The sequence below is a fragment of the Terrapene carolina genome, unplaced genomic scaffold (genome assembly GCF_002925995.2).
Source record: "Terrapene carolina triunguis isolate 2854851 unplaced genomic scaffold, T_m_triunguis-2.0 Scaffold102, whole genome shotgun sequence".
Taxonomy (NCBI): domain Eukaryota; kingdom Metazoa; phylum Chordata; order Testudines; family Emydidae; genus Terrapene; species Terrapene triunguis.
Window position 1 is genome coordinate 3,857,547 of NW_020664453.1, and position 18,738 is coordinate 3,876,284.

At 41.1% G+C, this 18,738-nt stretch overlaps 1 protein-coding gene across 7 annotated transcripts in view; it reads right to left on the bottom strand.

Moving 5' to 3' along the window:
- Nucleotides 1-18,738, bottom strand: part of LOC112109429 (nardilysin-like) — an 84,964-nt gene that overhangs the window by 52,734 nt on the left and 13,492 nt on the right. For 5 of the 7 annotated variants that reach the window (XM_029911587.1, XM_029911586.1, XM_026651764.1 and 2 more), the window contains 6 exons: nt 18,337-18,564; nt 15,103-15,391; nt 14,639-14,720; nt 5,393-5,546; nt 3,700-3,773; nt 1,013-1,108 (listed from right to left, as the gene is read on the bottom strand). In XM_029911587.1, coding sequence (XP_029767447.1) covers nt 1,013-1,108; nt 3,700-3,773; nt 5,393-5,546; nt 14,639-14,720; nt 15,103-15,391; nt 18,337-18,449 — 808 coding nt within the window. In that variant the 5' untranslated portion in view covers nt 18,450-18,564. The remainder of the gene's footprint in view (nt 1-1,012; nt 1,109-3,699; nt 3,774-5,392; nt 5,547-14,638; nt 14,721-15,102; nt 15,392-18,336; nt 18,565-18,738) is intronic. The other 2 variants (XM_026651763.2, XM_029911589.1) reach the window with 1 other exon arrangement.

The window sequence follows — 18,738 nt, forward strand, 5'->3', positions numbered from 1 at the left end:
TGAACAAATACTGAGATAAAATACATACCGGTACATAGGGAAAAAAGTTTTAACTAATATTAATATTGTGGTTAAATACAATGATTGCCAGGAAAGTCAGAGTCCAAGGGACAGCAATTTTAAAAATTACTCTTCTCTGAAGTTTTTTACCTCCTATTGTTACAATAAACTCTTAAGAGCACTGTAATAAAGATTAGAGACTATATCTTTTTCTGTATTTTGCAGTTCATTCATTTTGTGCACTACACAGACCCTTGTGCATAGCCAATTTCACTATTTACCCTGTTTATATGAGTCTTTCATAACATGGGAGAGAAAAAACATTATGATTACAGGAAAATGTTACTATAACCCACAAAAAGTGTCAGGAGAGATTCAGGATTAGGTGTAGCACCTAAAACTAGTCTTTTTTAAAAGACTAGACTGCAAGTTGACAGGATCTAAGGCTGGTTCTAACCTTGTAATTAATGCACAGCAGCACACATGGGGTTTGATTCTACAGGGACTGTATGCGGTGAAAGAAAGAACGTGAATTCTCCCTTCTACCCACCCCTACTCACAAGACTGTACAATGGCAGTGAAGCTGCCACTCAGATGCTATTGCAGCTTTGAGGCTGAACCAACTGCTTTCAAAAACCTTCCTTGTGAGCCCACAGGTACCTTGTCTTTTACATCCAAGATGCAAATACTATTTTTCCAAGATTTATAATGGATAAGACGGGAAGCTACATGAACCACAGCTGCCCTAGTTGATATCACCAGTACACTAACAATAAGTTACCATGAATGGGCATGAGGCAAATAGCAAGGCTGGAGTTGAAAATATCTTCAATTCACATAGCACTTTTTATCGTGAAGTGTGTTACAGTATTCAAAATGCAGAATTGTTTTCACATATTTCAGCTAGCACCAGAGTTTGGTGAAATACTAAAGAATCTCATATTGTTAAGACATCAGTTTTTCTATATTACACATATTTGTTAAAGTCTTAGAATGTCAGGACAAAACTCACCCCAGAAAAACTTCTTCATTGGATGCCCAGGTCTGGCAAGGCTTCCAAGTAGCAGCTCCCTCCTGTTTGCATCAGAGGGCCTTGCTAGTTGATATTCTGTTAATTTTATAGATTTAGCACTGTATTAAACCACTGGGCAATGTTCTAATGTAACTAACATCAATTTTCAACAGGGCCATACATAGTACATGGAACAGCACTGGACATGCTTTTTGTCAGGTACACAAAGTAGTAGTGAATTAGTTAAACTACATTATTTGCTGCCAATGCTCAAAAAAGGAAGACAAGAGCAGAAGGGAAAGAAAAAAAGACCACTCAGCCCATTGCTGAGAAACAGAATATGGGGAGGGAAGAGAGAAAAGGTGGTTATTTACCTGTACTATAACTGTTCTTTGAGATATGGGTGCAAACGTGTATTGCACACAGGCATGTGTACACCCAGTGCACGGAAGCCAGAGAATTTTGTCTCACAGTACCCAGAGGGGCTGTGCTCATGCCCTGTGGCTCTAATTCTCCCCTGGCTATTTAAGAGCAGCACTGCCCTTCACATCAAATGTCAAGAATAGAGACTCCGATGCAGAGATGACAAAGGATGGATCGTGGAATACACGTCTGCGCTCACATCTCAAAGAACAACAGTTGCAATAAAGGCAAGTAACTGTCTTTTCTTCTTCAAGTGCCTGCAGGCACGTATTCCATTCAAGTGACTCACAAGTAGAACAGAGGAGGGGCTCAGAGTCTACTAAAGAATGACTGCAGGACGGGCTTCCCAAAGTTTGCATCTGACCTAGACGCCATGGTAATCACATAGTGCCTGGTAAAAGCACGTACAGAACACCAGGCAACAGCCCTTCAAATGTCAAATACTGACATATCACTGAGGAATGCTATCAACGTCGCTTGGGCTCTCATCAAATAAGCTTGCAACCTCTGTGAAGGCATGGTCTGAGCTATTGCATATGCTAATGTAAAGTAAGAAGTTATCCACCTGGAAATCATTTCCACAGAGACTGCCTGACACCTCATCCGATCCACGTAAGAGACAAACAGATGAGGTGATTGAAAAGTCAGTCTCTCCAGATAGCATGCCAAGCATTGTCTCACATCCCAAGTGTGAAATCGTTGTTCATCCACATTGGAGTTTAGGAAAGGACATCAGTAAATAAATCATTTGCTTACGGTGAAACTGCAAAACCATTTTTGACAAAAAAATTGGATGTGGCGATAGGGTCGCTTTGTCCTTGAAAAACTGTGTACACAGGGGCTCTACCATTAAGGCCTGCAGCTTGCATACTCTCCTTGCAGATGTTACAACTACAAGAAAGGCTGTCTTCTGGCACAGGAGGGACAGATAACAGGTTGCCAGTGGCTCAAACAGAGGACTCATAAGGACAGCCATGACAGTATGAAGGTCCCACAAAGGAACAGGCTCTTCCACATGCAGGTGAAGATGAATGATTTCCCTTAGAAACCTCACCACCATGAAGTTTGAGAAAACTGACTTCCCTTGGGTGAGCAGATGAAACACAAAGATAGCTGCCAAGTGAACCCTCAATGGGCTGACCAAGATACCAGATGACTGAAGGCACAATAGGTACTCCAAAATGTCCTGAATACAGGCCAGCGTGGGCTGAATTTCCACAGCAAGCGACCAAACTGAAAAACACTTCCACTTGGCCAAATAAATCACCCTAGGAGAGGACTTGCAGCTGTTAAGCAACACTTGTCAAAGAGCTTACGAACATCGTTCCTCCTTCTCATCTAGTCATGTAGCATCTATGCAGGCATTGTAAATGGCTCTGAGCTCCAGGAATTGATATGGAGGGAAACTTCCTATTCCACCAACAAGCCCTGAATTTTCAACACCCCTAGATGCACTCCCCAGCCTACAGAAGAGACAACAGTGACCAAGTAACCTTAGCCAAAACTGTGTTCTGTTTAGTTTTGCTAACAATTATTTAATTCAACTCCCTGAGTTTTTCTGAGGTCTTTATTAAATATATCACTCTCCTACCCAAGTTTTCAACTAAGGGCAGAGAAAGCTGCACATTTGAGGTGTTTAACACATCCTCAGCAAACAAGGGAAGACCAGACTTGACATTCCTAACCTTTACTTAAAAACACAAGCAGGAAAACATTTTTTTTTTAAATCTCTTAAAATCTACATTTTTAGCCCTTCTTTACATATCGTGAAGCATCAAGAAAAGGCACCGATCCATTCTTGTCCCTTTGCAGATCCCTATTAACCTAGTTCTCTTTTATTCTTTGCATCAGTTTTTTATTACACCAGGTGACTGGTGAAATTTTTCAGAGAATGCCTTTTTGATCAGACGAAGTTTCTCCTCATTTACAGACTGATTCGCACTCTAATTATTCTCCCTCAAGTGTACTCTTTTTTCACAAGACTAGTCTCCCTATCAATGTTAATACCAACATTTGCTCTGCATTGAGGGGTGAACACAACACAACTTGACTCACACTCACATAAATGCATATATTTCATTAGGCTCAAGGATTTAATAAATTTGATTGACATAATTTTAGCCCCTAGTTAAATAAAGGACATATAAAATATTATGCATCAGACTTCACAGCACTTAATACCTGAGAATCTTGTCAAGAACTTCAGTACAGTCAATGCTGTAGAGCTAAACAAAAAAAAGTTATGACAAAAATATTACTCTTACCACTATCGACAGCCTCAACTTCACGATCAATAGCATCCCTGATCATTAGTGGGTGAATGAAGAACTGTGCCCACCTAAAACAAAGAGAAAAATGGCAAATCGTTCCTGTTGTCTGCTGAAAGATTGTCCAGAAAGTTGGTTTTATAACAAAAAACTGCCTTTATGACAAACAACAATATTCATTTTTTTTAAGGTTTAGGACTTGCAGTAACTCAGAAACAATTATATAGTTCTGGACTCTTTTGACACATGTTCTTAATGCCTCTGAAGTAAAATGAATAAACCCAATTATTTAATATTTTCAGAAAGACAAAGGGCAAGGTCTTTGGAGTGGAAGTGGACTGGTAGAATATGGTACCAAAGGATGCAGAATCATCTGCCTTCAGCACATAAGACCTGTCATACCAGATCTGACCCTCAGTGGTCCATCTAGACAGTGGTGCCTATCTCAAACTGTGGTCAGTACCAGATGCTTCAGAGGAAGATGGAAAATTTTTTGAAAATCCTACTAAGTTCTTTGCCTCAACAATCCCTTCTGACAGAGTTCCACACATCGATTATGCAAAAAAAAAATTTCTTCATCAGTTTTAAATTAGTTGCCTTTCAATTTCATTAACTTCACACATGTTCTTGTATGAGTGATGATGAATAGGTGTGCCTATTTATCCCCCACATACCATTCATTATTTTATAGACATGTATCATGTCATCTCTGCTTTGTCTCCTCTCAACTAGCCCCAGCTTTTTCAGTCTCTCCTCATATCCAAGTCTTGCCATATGTCTAAATATCTTTGCTACCCATCTTTGAGACTCTTCAAAATAGCCAAAGCTGGTCTGATTCCCACCTTTGGAGGGATGAATTCTCCCCTCCAATGTTTTACAGAAGGCTATCATAGAACTCCCATTGTGTGTGCATTCTAGTGCAGAAATTAGTTCCATCACCATATTAATGGCCTATTTGCAGTACAACCTAATTTCCCCCCAGGTAGTTTTGTCAACATCAAAAATATTTAAATTACCCGCCTCATCAGAAGATTGTTTAATTTCCCTATGACAGAAATGGAGCTTTATTGTATTGACATATCCTATGGCATGATGAGAGTTAATTAATGATCCTTCCTGGCACTGAACATATATTTTGTTGAATAAAGCAGTCGATCATTTTACTGCACCTTTTTGGTAGTACACTGCCTTATAAGAATCAATATTTTTTTTAAAAAAAGAGACTGTTAATAAAAAATTAAACAGCCTAAGGGGACACATATTTAAAAGGAACAGGCCAATAAAAGATTCTCCTTTAAGTAGCCAGGTAAATGGAATGAACTAGCAATTGCAACAGTAGGAGAATTTATATAGTCCTACAAGTAATCTGGCATAAATACATATTGAAAGCTGTCCTACTTTCATAGCAGGTGCATAAATTACATCACTCCTAAGAGACTATACACTACTGGGATACTACTACTCCCTCAAAAGACAGTGAGAGATCTAAGGGGAAATCACAGTCTCCTTCCATCTATAATGACCTCGGTTGTAATAAGGGGACCTATGGAAGCTCAGCAACGGCAGGCTCCCTTCCATCAGGCCAAGACAAGGCAATGCAAAGTTATATATGTAGTTTCCTCAGGCAGACACACATTGTGTTAATCTATTTTAAATGAACCAGTGCTTTATTTGGTGTGATCAAGGTTACCTATCAAGTGCTTCTTTGAAGTACTTCTGCTGGATATCAAAATGGAAGACTGTCCGTTCACAGTCAGTTGAAGCGTTGTCACTGCCCCCATGTTTCTTCAGGAATGCGTCAAACCCATTCTCATCTGGATACTTCAAACTGCCCATAAATACCACTGAAACACAATCCATCAAAATTAAGCAGATATAGACACAATGATGATTTCAGAAAGGCACAGTTACATATAGACAGCATGATTTCCCACTGACTTACACCTTGTGAAGGCATTTACACAAAGCAACAGTGCATTACCATTTGATTTGACAGCATTTTATGTCCATTTGCACAGGTGCAAATTACTACACAAGATGTAAGACAGTGGGAAATCTAGCCTGTAGCAATTGACCAGCCTAAAAATGCAAGTTATAGAATGGAATCATTTCAGAATACGGAAAACACTTAGTTTCAAGTATGATTTTGAGTTGCACCTTAAAACTGAGCACATCAGTCTCAATCTAGTCCTCAGTAGGCCACCACAGAGAAACAGACATACAAGCACTCAAATTTATCTAACTGAGTATGCCTAACGTTGAAGGAAGTGTAAGAAACAAGCAATTACTATTTCAGTCCATTTATTGAAAATAAATGATTAATCTAAAGTGCACTGTCGGGGCGGGGGGGATTTATGTCTAAGACCAGCAGTACCCACGAGTGGCGATATTCTGGACTATGTTGCCCAGAGTCATTGGTGAGAGTCAATGGCTGCCTTGCCTAGCAGCTAGAGTCTGTGACCACCATGCTTAGTGGCTAGAGCCAGTGTCAGTGTCACCCAACAGTGAGAATCAGTGACTGGGGCTAGGGGAACCCAGGCCCATGCTGCTCCACCAGGTTCCAACCCGGGGCCCTTCAAAATAATGGTCCAGACACATAGCTTACAGACAGGCGCCAGCCCTTACCCCTGTGCCCTGGGTCACTTCCTACCCCTGCTTCTGTTCCTCCATCTGCACCACTGGTCTGTCTTGGAGTCCCCTTGGTGTCCTTTCAGGTCACTCTCCCGAGTGTCTTCCCCTATTTGCAGCAACACGTCATCCTCAGCCCCCACAATTGAAAGGCCTGCATGGCTTGACTGTGAGCTCTGTCCCAGCTGCTTCTCTGTAGGAGGCTACAGAATCCAACTGCTCTCCTGCTCGGTCCGCCTAGACTGAGCTGAGCTGCTCCCTTTTAAACTCTCCCTCCACTGGGAGCATGCCCAGCAGGGCAGCCAAAGGTATCCAGAGCAACTCCTTAACCCTCACCTCACCAGTGTGGAGTTAGCACACCCCATCACATAGAATCATAGAACTGCAAGGGACATCTAGTCCAGTCCTCTGCACTCGTGGCAGGACTAAGTATTATCTAGACCACTCCTGACAGGCGTTTGTCTAACCTGTTCTTAAAAATCTCCAATGATGGAGATTCCACAACCTCCCTAGGCAATTTATTCCAGTGCTTTAACCACCCTGACAGTTAGGAAGTTTTTCCTAATGTCTAAACTAAACCGCCCTTGCTGCAATTTAAGCCCATTGCTTCTTGTCCTGTCCTCTGAGGTTAAGAAAAACAATTCTTCTCCCTCCTCCTTGTAACAACCTTTTACATACTTTAAAACTGTTACCATGTCCCCTCTCAGTCTTCTCTTTTCCAGACTAAACAAACCCAATTTTTTCAAACTTCCCTCAGAAGTCATGTTTTCTAGACCTTTAATCATTTTTGTCGCTCTTCTCTAGACTCTCTCCAATTCATCAACATCCTTCCTGAAATGTGGCACCCAGAACTGGACACAATACTCCAGTTGAGGCCTAATCAGCACGGAGCAGAGCGGAAGAATTACTTCTCGTGTCTTGCTTACAACACTCCTGCTAATACATCCCAGAAGGATGTTCACTTTTTTTGCAACAGCGTTACACTGTTGACTTATATTTGGCTTGTGCTCCACTATGAACCCCAGATCCCTTTCCACAGTACTCCTTCCTAAGCAGTCATTTCCCATTTTGTGTGTGCAACTGATTGTTCCTTCCTAAATGGAGTACTTTGCATTTGTCCTTATTGAATTTCATCCTATTTGCTTCAGACCATTTCTCCAGTTTGTCCAGATCATTTTGAATTTTAATCCTATCTTCCAAAGCACTTGCAACCCCTCCCAGCTTGGTATCATTCACAAACTTTATAAGTGTACTCTGTATGCCATTATCTAAATCATTGATGAAGATATTGAACAGAACTGGACCCAGAACGGATCCCTGCGGGACCCCACTCATAATGCCCTTCCAGCATGACAGCATGGAAAAAGGCAAATATAGTGCCCATCTTTAAAAAAGGGAAGAAGGAGAACCCGGGGAACTACAGACTGATCAGCCTCACCTCAGTCCCTGGAAAAATCATGGAGCAGGTCCTCAAGGAAACCATTTTAAAGCCCTTGGAGGAGAGGAAGGTGATCAGGAACAGTCAACATGGATTCACCAAGTGCAAGTCATGCCTAACCAACCTGATTGCCTTCTATGATGAGATAACTGGCTCTGTGGATATGGGGAAAGCAGTGGACGTGATATATCTTGACTTTAGCAAAGCTTTTGATATGGTCTCCCACAGTATTCTTACCAGCAAGTTAAAAAAGTATGGATTGAATGAATGGATTATAAGGTGGATAGAAAGCTGGCTAGATTGTCGGGCTCAACAGGTAGTTATCCATAGCTCGATGTCTAGTTGGCAGCCGGTATCAAACGGAGTGCCCCAGGGTTCGGTCCTGGGACCGGTTTTGTTCAACATCTTTATTAAGAATCTGGATGATGGGATAGATTGCACCCTCAGCAAGTTCGCGGATGACACTAAGCTGGGGGGGAGAGGTAGATACGCTGGAGGGTAGGGATAGGGTCTAGAGTGACTTTGACAAATTGGAGGATTGGACCACAAGAAATCTGAAGAGTCCTGCACTTAGGATGGAAGAATCCCATGCACCGCTGCAGAAAAGGACCTGGGAATTACAGTGGATGAGAAGCTGGATATGAGTCAGCAGTGTGCCCTTGTTGCCAGGAAGGATAACAGCATATTGGGCTGCATTAGTAGGAGCATTGCCAGCAGATCGCGGGAAGTGATTATTCCCCTCTATTCAGCACTGGTGAGGCCACATCTGAAGTATTGCGCCCAGTTTTGGGCCCCCCCTCCCCCACTACAGAAAGCATGTGGACAAATTGGAGAGAGTCCAGCGGAGGGCAAAGAAAATGATTAGGGGGCTGGGACACATGACTTACAAGGAGAGGCTGAGGGAACTGGGCTTGTTTAGTCTGCAGAAGAGAACAGTGAGGGGGGATTTGATAGCAGCCTTCAACTACCTGAAGGGGGGTTCCAAAGAGGATGGAGCTCGGCTGTTCTCAGTGGTGGCGGATGACAGACCAAGGAGCAATGGTCTCAAGTTGCAGTGGGGGAGGTCTAGGTTGGATATTAGGAAACACTATTTCACTAGGAGGGTGGTGAAGCACTGAAATGGGTTACATAGGGAGGTGGTGGAATCTCCATCCTTAGAGGTTTTTAAGGCCCGGCTTGACAAAGCCCTGGCTGCAATGATTTAGTTGGGGTTGATCCTGCTTTGAGCAGGGGGTTGGACTAGATGACCTCCTGAGGTCTCTTCCAACCCTAATCTTCTATGCTACAATGACTATGAACCACTGATGATTACTCTCTGGGAACAGTTTTCCAACCAGTTTTGCACCCACTTTATAGTAGTTCCATCTAGGTTGCATTTCCCTGGTTTGTTTATGAGAAGGTCATGTGAAACAGTATAAAAAGCTTTACTAAAGTCAAGGTATACCATGTCTACCGCTTCCCCTCATCCACAAGACTTGTTACCCTGCCAAAGAAAGCTATCAGGTTGGTTTGACAAATTTGTTTTTGACAAATCCATGCTGACTGTTACTTATCACCTTATTATCTTCTAGATGTTTGCAAATTGCTTAATTATTTGATCCATTATCTTTCCGGGTACAGAAGTTAAGATGACTGGTCTGTAATTCCCTGGGCTGTCTTTATTTCCCTTTTTATAGATTGGCACTATATTTGCCCTTTTCCAGTCTTCTGGAATCTCTCTCGTCTTCCATGTCTTTTCAAAGATAATCGCTAATGGCTCAGGTATCTCCTCAGACAGCTCCTTGACTATTCTAGGATGCATTTCATCAGGCCCTGTTGGCTTGAAGACATCTAATTTGTCCAAATAATTTTAACTTGTTCTTTCCCTATGCACATACTGTCAATTGTTGTTTAAAAAGAGAGAATGTGTGCTCCTTTCAAGTGCAGAAAATCAGTTTCTTTGCCATTGCCATTAAAACATATCCATGGTGATAAGTCTCTGTTCCAGGCCCTCCAGCAGCTGGCTGACTTAAAAAGGAAGCTTGATGTTTTAAGCTTCCCAAATGACACCTGGTAGAACTCTGGAAGACTGGTGTCTCTACATTTACATCCAACTACCAAGTATAGATTGATATTTGCACTCAGCATTGAGAAGCCTTTGATCATAACAGCAGCATGTTTTACACAAAATAGAACTCTGTAGAGAGTCACTAAAGCATAAAGAATTGAAGGTGGTTTTGGAAGGATTTGATGGATTAAAGGTTGTGGCAGTCTCAGCAAGAATCTGGCTAAGTATAATCCACAAAGAATTGGAAACACATAAGGACAATTTTTTTTTTAAAAGAACCACTGGACGCTATGGACTTTTCCATTACTTAACCAACATGATTAATCTCAAAACAACTTTCAGAAGTTGAGCTCAAAACGGGAGGAGGCTGAATTCAGCTGATGAAACATACGGAACAGAACGCTTGCGTAAGTCAGGGAGCGTCTGTATACCTTAACATATTTATAAGGATTCCTAATTTTTACTTTTTTTTTATTATGTTAAAAATGGTGAATGTTGTAACCTATTTACTGGAAAATGTTTCTTTTTCTACTCATGATATATATCTCACTGCATTTGGATGGAAATTTTAATTAAATTAGAAACACACAAAACAGCTTTTTACATTTGTTTTTATTAGTTAAATACAGCTACCTTAAATGTACTGGACACAAAGAAAAAAAGTAAGTTTATCATAACATATTTTGCATTTAATACTAGATGATTTGTTAAACAAAGAAAGAATTGACTGTAGTTTGTGACTTTAGCTGATTATTTCTGATCACTATGTCCTTCAAGATTTTGGAACTAGTTCTCATCCTTTTCTACCTCGTTTTTATTCATGGATTAGAAGAGGAAAACAAGCTTTCCTGCTTTTTCAGCTCCCAATTTTGAATGAACTAGTCAAAATGAAGAAAACATTTTCTTTCTACCTGCAGAAAAGGCAACTGCCATCAAAAGCTTATGTAACGTAAAAAAAAATCTGGTTCCAGGTGCTTAGCCAGTTACTTCCACCAGTTCACTGGTTTGACTTTCTTCAAAACTTTGGCAGCAAATGTGTTGCTTTAAACAATGGTTCGATTCACCCCCAGTCCTGAAATCTATTCTGATTGATGGATGAATATTAGATGCTCATGCCATAGCAGCACTTCCTCCTCAGCAATTAAGTATTTACTGTGATACTTGGTATTGTGAATACTGGCAAAAAAACAAGGCAGAGTAAGTTCTTGATCTGCTTGTTCGCTGCCTGTAATTTAGCTTTGTTTTTTAAGCGTTTCCTTAAATTCTTGCCAAATTTCAACAACATCAGCAATATAGCAGTTATCTTTTTTCAATTTGTCCAAAGCTATGGAAATAGATTTTAGTATAGTCAGTATAATTTCTACATTTCCCTTTAGTCTGATACTAACTATTCTGGTATGTGAAATTTCCACCTATTTTGTCACAGTTTTCTTTACAAATTGTCATCAGGATAGGCCAGATTTTTAATAAATACTTCAAAACAGTCAACCACTAAATTCCATCATACATCTTAGGGGAGAATTAGCTGTGATCCTCCTTCTCTCTTCAGTGAATCTGATGCAAAGTGATTGTTAAAGAACAACATTTCAACAACATTTTCCTTTATTCCTGGTATACCTCAGTCTTTGGCTAAAAGATACATCAAATGAGCTCTGTACTATATAAGTTTTAAGCTCACTTTTTTATCCACTTCTAAATTTCTTCTCACCGTAGTTTCAGCATTTTTACTCATTTAAATTATTTTAACATATTATAATAATATAATAAATTAGGTTTATTTTTAAAAAGAAAATGAATTTAATTTACATTAAAAATTGAATTTAAATTAAAAGAATCTGGTTTTGATTTTTTTTAATTATCAATTTTTACCCACCCAACCTTGATGCCTCCAAATTAGCCTCCCTCATATCCATTTAAAATGTTGCCACTAGGCTCATGTTCCTACCGGTCATAATGACACACAACTAAGAGCTAGTGTGCAAAGATCACTGCCTGTCATGCTGACCAATATTGCTTCATTGTTTACTTGTATTCCCCTCTGATGTATATCCATCTGATGTCTTTAGTTTTACCCTTAGATTGTAAACCCCCTAGGGCAGGAACCATCTTCTTCATTCTCTGTTTGTACAGCACCTAGCAGTAATGGGGTCCTGATCCATGATTAGGGCTACTAGACATAATGGTAATATAAAAAATAATAATGACCCCTGTGATGGTTCTCGGGATATCCAGGACAGAGAGTCACCTTGTTACCCCCGGCCTCCCGCATGAGGGAGTCATGCCTGTGCTTGGCTGGGTGTCAGCTCTCTAGCACCACCAGCCTTTCAGCCACGCAAGCACTCTCCTCTAGGCTATGCCAACCTTCAAGACAAAGAAAGGGCTAGCAATAGGTGCACCTCAAACCCTTTGAATCATTCCCTTGTGATATCCAGCCCGACACTGGCTACTCACAGAAATTCCACCAGCGTAGGATAACTCACTTATCTTTTTTACCTTAAATCACCGCTCCTGCATAACACAAGGTTTAAGAAAGGATAGAGATTCTACTAGAAACAACAGAGTGATGAAAACAAGTCATTACAACCCAAAATAAAAAAAATAAAATGTGAACCTAGGTCTACACTTATTAATGAAAGCGACAAAGAGTCCTGTGGCACCTTATAGACCAACAGAAGTATTGGAGCATAAGCTTTCATGGGTGAATACCCACTTCGTCAGACGCATGTGGTGGAAATTTCCAGAGGCAGGTATAAATATGCAGGCAAGAATCAGTCTACACGTACAGGTCTGGCTCTATTGATTTGTTTCCCAGAAGCCTCTTGCTGCAAGACAAGCCCAAGAAAGAAACCAACAGAACTCCACTGGCCATCGCCTACAGTCCTCAGCTAAAACCTCTCCAACGCATCATCAGTGATCTACAACCCATCCTGGACAACGATCCCTCGCTTTCACAGGCCTTGGGAGGCAGGCCAGTCCTCGCCCACAGACAACCCGCCAACCTTAAGCATATTCTCACCAGTAACCACACACTGCACCATAGTAACTCTAACTCAGGAACCAATCCATGCAAGAAACCTCGATGCCAACTCTGCCCACATATTTACAGCAGCGACACCATCACAGGACCTAACCAGATCAGCCACAACATCACCGGTTCATTCACTTGCACATCCACCAATGTAATATACGCCATCATGTGCCAGCAATGCCCCTCTGCTATGTACATCGGCCAAACTGGACAATACCTACGTAAAAAGATAAATGGACACAAGTCAGATATTAGGAATGGCAATATACAAAAACCTGTAGGAGAACACTTCAACATGCCTGGACACACAATAGCAGATTTAAAGGTAGCCATCCTACAGCAAAAAAACTTCAGGACCAGACTCCAAAGAGAAACTGCTGAACTTCAGTTCATTTGCAAATTTGACACCATGAGCTCAGGATTAAACAAAGACTGTGAATGGCTAGCCAACTACCAAAGCAGTTTCTCCTCCCTAGCTGTTCACACCTCAACTGCTAGAATAGGGCCTCATCCTCCCTGATTGAGCTAACCTCATTATCTCTAGACTGATTCTTGCCTGCATATTTATACCTGCCTCTGGAAATTTCCACCACATGCGTCTAACAAAGTGGGTATTCACCCACGAAAGCTTATGCTCCAATACGTCTGTTAGTCTATAAGATGCCACAGGACTCTTTGTCACTTTTTACAGATCCAGACTAACACGGCTACCCCTCTGATACTTGACACTTATTAATAGTTACCTTTCATGTCTAATAAAATAGTTTTTTCCCCAAAAGTTCTGTCTGTTGCAGAGCTGGCTGGCTTCACAGGAATCAGGATCCAATTTTTCATGAGAACAACTTGCTCCTCAAAATGTCTCCTCAGTGAAATCATCCAGAATACCTTTCCCTCATCTGTGTTATCTGAAACAATCTTTTGTTTCTATTCATGGGCAGGGCATCCCTGTCTTGTTGTAACATTACTTTTTTTACCCTCAATAGGATTTGATGATTTGCAGTTGTCTCTTATGATTTTTCCTTGATGGTTTTTGGATTGAACAAGGATAAATAATCAAGCCTTGCATTGCATCACCAACTAAACAGGGCAGAGTGACCTGAACGGCCCACCACCAAGACATATCTCCTGGTGACTAATTTTTTACTCCAAGTCTATAAAGCATACTTTCAATATACATTAATTATTCCTTAAATATCACCCATACATACACCTTGCAATTATATGAATCTTGACAAGTTACTAGCTTTTTGGAGGTATCCTAATGTTACTCTTTATGGATAAATATCCTGTAAGGCACATGTTTGGTGTAGTGAATTTGTGAAGTCTGAAGAGGTTTTTTTGCGAAGAATAGGGAGCCCTTTACCTATGAGCCTTTGTGTCACAATCACCTCACCCACTCTTCACTCTACCACACCAAGCACAGCATGTGGTCCTCATCTTTAAGGCCCTCCATCATTTAGTTCTACCCTACCTTCCAACTTGTTTGTATTATGAAGTTTACCCACCCCCAACAACTTTATATCACCAGTGATGCCAGCCCCATTTTTCCCACATTCACCTCCATGCATTCTTCATGCAACCCCTTACACTTGGGGAGAACTCCCCCTGATAATTCATGAAACCCCCATCTTAGCCTCTAACATCCCTCCTTAAAACCTTTTTGATGTGGTACCTACATATCACACCCATCTGGCATTCTCCTTCTAGAATATTTCATATAAATCAATAAATCCAAAATAATGTCATTAAATTTTCCACTTTGGGAGGAAAGACTGAAATGTTAGATGATACATACTGTGCTCCAGAAAATGTGCCAACCCAGGCAGATCCTCAGGATCACAGAAACTCCCAACAGCAACACAAAGAGCAGCTGCAGACTGCAAAATAAACACAACAGACACTGAGGAGTCACTTCTAAAAAAAAATACAGTCATTTTATCTAGTAGGCAAGAACTCCAGTTCTAACAATCTAACAGAGCTACTCTATACTCAACAAAGAACAGAAGAGTGAAACAGACCAGGATGTTCTGCTGGAAATATGAGCTATGAGTCCATAAGTAATGGTAATATAGGCTCAACCCTGAACAAGAGAGCTAGATGCTCAGATACCAGAGATGGAGGCCACATTAGTAACTAGATGGATAGGACATTCAGGAATGGAGGACCAGCCTGTTTGTCAGACCACAATATTTAAGCGCTTAGGACCATGAGAGTAGTTCTCCACTTAACAAGCTTTCACTCTGTAATATTAGCACATACCAGCTTCTCTGTACCACTTCTCTTCTTTGCTTCTTCCTTTTCTGTTAGTTCTTCCATTTCCATATCATCAGAATTATTGGGATCCTCCTCATCATCTCCATCATTGTCATCATCCTCATAATTTTCCTTGTCCTCATCCATCTCTGCTCCCGAGTCATCATCTTCATCAGTTTCAATCTCAGTCTCATCATTATCCTCCCATTCCGAAGAATCCTCCGAAGGAACACTATCCATGTTATTTGCATCCGAAATCAGTAGTGCACACAAGCCATTTTGTAACGTGAGATACCTGTGAAATCAATTATAATAATATTTGAATCTTCAATTGTCCACCTACAGCCACAGAACTCCCAAAGAAAGTCTGAAAAATTCTGAATTTTTCATATTTGTTCTAGGCCAGAGGTTCTCAAACTGTGGGTTGGGACCCCAAAGTGGGTCACAACTCCATTTCAATGGGGTCACCAGGGCTACCTTAGACTTGCTGAAGCCCGAGCCCCACCACTTGGGGCCGAAGCCTGAAGGCTTCAGCCCTGGGCGGCAGGGTTCAAGTTACAGGCCACCTCCCCAGGCTGAAGCCCTTGGGCTTCAGCTTGGCTGCCCCCCGCCCTTCCCCCCACCTGGAGCAGTGGAGCTCGGGCTTTGCCCCCTCCCGGGGCAATGGGGCTCGGGTGGGCTCAGGCTTCGGTCCCCACTCCTGGGGTCATGTAGTAATTTTTGTTGTCAGAAGGGGGCTGCAGTGCAATGAAGTTTGAGAACCCATTCTAGGTTTTTGAACTGCATTCCCTTCCCCACAGTGATGTCCTTGAAGATCTGCTAAGCGTGAAAGGTAGTTTGAGAGCAGAAAAGTTAAAAAAAATATCTACCAGTCCCTTTTTGCCATTTAATTATATTCCCAGACAAAAACTGGGTTAAAATGGAGATAAGGTTGATAGTAATTTAGAGTAAAAAGCACCACAGGGATGTTGCAATTATCCACCCACCCAACACACTCTCACACACACCAAAAACCAGAAGCATTATAAAACCAGGCAGTTCAGAGTTAAGTTTAAATGTAAGAGAAATCCAAACATTTTAATCGTATTCTATATAGTTTCTTATACTATGCTCATTACCACAGTATTTGAGCACCTTTCAGTATTGAACTGAGCAATGTGACTAACATCCATCACATGTTCTTTGTTCTCTCTCATATCCTCTTCCTGGGGAAGAATTCTGTGTGCATGCAGGTGTTGTTTTAGTAGGATGTTTTGTTTTAAATTTAAATATATATATATATATATATATATATACACACAGAGCATATGTTTATATTAGAGAAGGGAAGATCAAAGAAGTGCAATATGCACAGAGAAGAGAAAGTGTTGAAGTTTGTGATGGTTCTTCGTTCCTGTGGGAGTTCATTACACAGTCTCAGACCAGCCTGAGAAAGATCTGTCTCCTGCACAGATGAGCTTTTCCCTTATTGTAGAAAGGTCCATTGTGCCATAGGAGCAGAGTTGTTGACCATGGTGTTCATGTTGGACTTCTAGGTAACATTTTAGATATCCTGGGCCCAAGCATTGAGCATCTTGATAAAAAGGACCAAGACCTTGAACTTGACTTGACATTTTATAGGAAGCCAGCATATTGAGCAGAGGACAGATATGATGTGTTTTGTGATAGCCTATTTCACTTAGGAGAAGCACTCTAAGCACTGAAGGCTTCATGCCCAGGTATACTGCATTGTTTTAGTCTAGATGAGAGGTGACAAAGGCATATATAAATGAGGCCAGGTCATTGGCCAAGAGGATGGGATGAAATCTCCTCGCCAACTGCCCAACACCCCCTTCTTGGGGGGCGGGGGGGGGGATGTCTTAAAAAGAAAAGACTTTTTAGGAAAAACTAGCAGAAGCAGCAGCTGTCTGCCAACAATGGAAGAAAACGTTATCAGCATTGCTGCCACCCCACTATCTCCTGGAACCGCAGATATTCTTCATCCTAATCCTGCGAGATGTCCTGACCAGACCAGGCCTGAGAGAAGCAACCAGACGACACTATCACCTGCATTGGCTCAATTCTGAACACCAGCTGGGATATGAGACTTCATCTTTCCCCTCGCACTCTCCATGTGTCCTTTTCTTTCACCACCTTCTTTCTTAAAGTCTGGCTATGATGGCTGTCACATGCTGCTTGTACACGGTAGATTGCAGGACTGCTACAAGTAGGACAGGCTTCTGTACCAGTTTTGGACTGGCGACAGAACATTCATCATGAAGAAAGATACAAGAAATGTGTTCTTTTTAAGATACTTTAAAGCACTGTCAGGTATAGCTGTTACCAGCTCAGATAAAGTATGTTATACATAGTGCCACCTACTGGCTGAACATTATAATAGTTTTAGCATTCCATCACATCTCCCCCTTTAAGTTTTATAGTCGTACCATTTACAAAATTTTACTCTATCATGCAAACTTTAAAGTTCAGTACATATCAGTTTGTTAAGGAGTTTCTGAATCATACAGGTTTTCTAATTACATGACTCAAATGCCTAATAACTTTGTGATCTGGCTGTCCATTAGTTGCAATGGCTGGCTGTGGTTGGTTTGGAATTGTATTCTTCTTGTTCTACATCTGCCATTTGTAAAGTTTACTCTGTTGATTGTTCCTTCTGAGGAACAAACTGAAGATGTGAATGGGCTCTGAATTTTTCCACATCTTGTGAAGTTAGTCTGAAAGATTTTGTAGCTACGGACTTGTCCCTCTTTTCCTCAGTGGATTTATGATCATTACTTTTTGCAGTCATGCTGTGTCTCTTTACTGCTTCTGAGCTAGTTTCTGGTTTTTCAAGTTGCTCCTGCTTTTTGTTTTGCTCCTTCACTAGCTCACTCTGCTTTATTATCTGGATAGCTGTGTGTATGGTTAAAACGGTCTTTAATTGAACCTGCTGTGAGACACTTTTGTCTGTAAGCCCAATAATCAGTCTCTCTTTGATATTTTAATGTTTTACAATCCACAAATCTGAGTTTTCTGCCAAGGTATGAAAGACTTTTACAAAAGATTCAACACATTCCCCTGGTTCTTGATCTCTCTGGCGAGAACACGCCCTTTCATAAACCACATTTCTCTAAAGGTATAAAGTATGCATCAAACAGAGCCAGAACTCTTTCAGTCATCCTTGTGACTGTCATCAGTAAAGGCAAAGGATTTAAAGATATGCTCTGCCTGCTTCCCCATAGCATAAATTAAAGACAATACCTGGATGTCTCCAGTTTCCTGGTAGAGTTTAGTAGCAATGTGAAGTCTTGCAAAGCATTTCTTCCAGTCAGTCCATTCTGAATGCCTGTCATAGCTGAAGTTCTCTTGTGCATCAAAGAGTGATATGTTGATTATATCCATCCTGCAACCTTTGTTGTTGTTTTTTCTTCTGTTTGAAACCTTTGTTGCTGATTTCCAACATTGCATATTTGCAACACTGCTGTAAGCCTGTGACCAGAAAGAGGCAACTAAAAGAAATGTCCTAAACAGCCTGATGCCAGTACAAGTTTCCAGATCTCAGAGTGGATGACAAAACTGTGTATTGGGCCTGTGTTTTCCCAACAGTGAGTTTGCAAGTGAAAGTCAACACCAGAGACAGAAACTACATTTTCTATCTTTGCT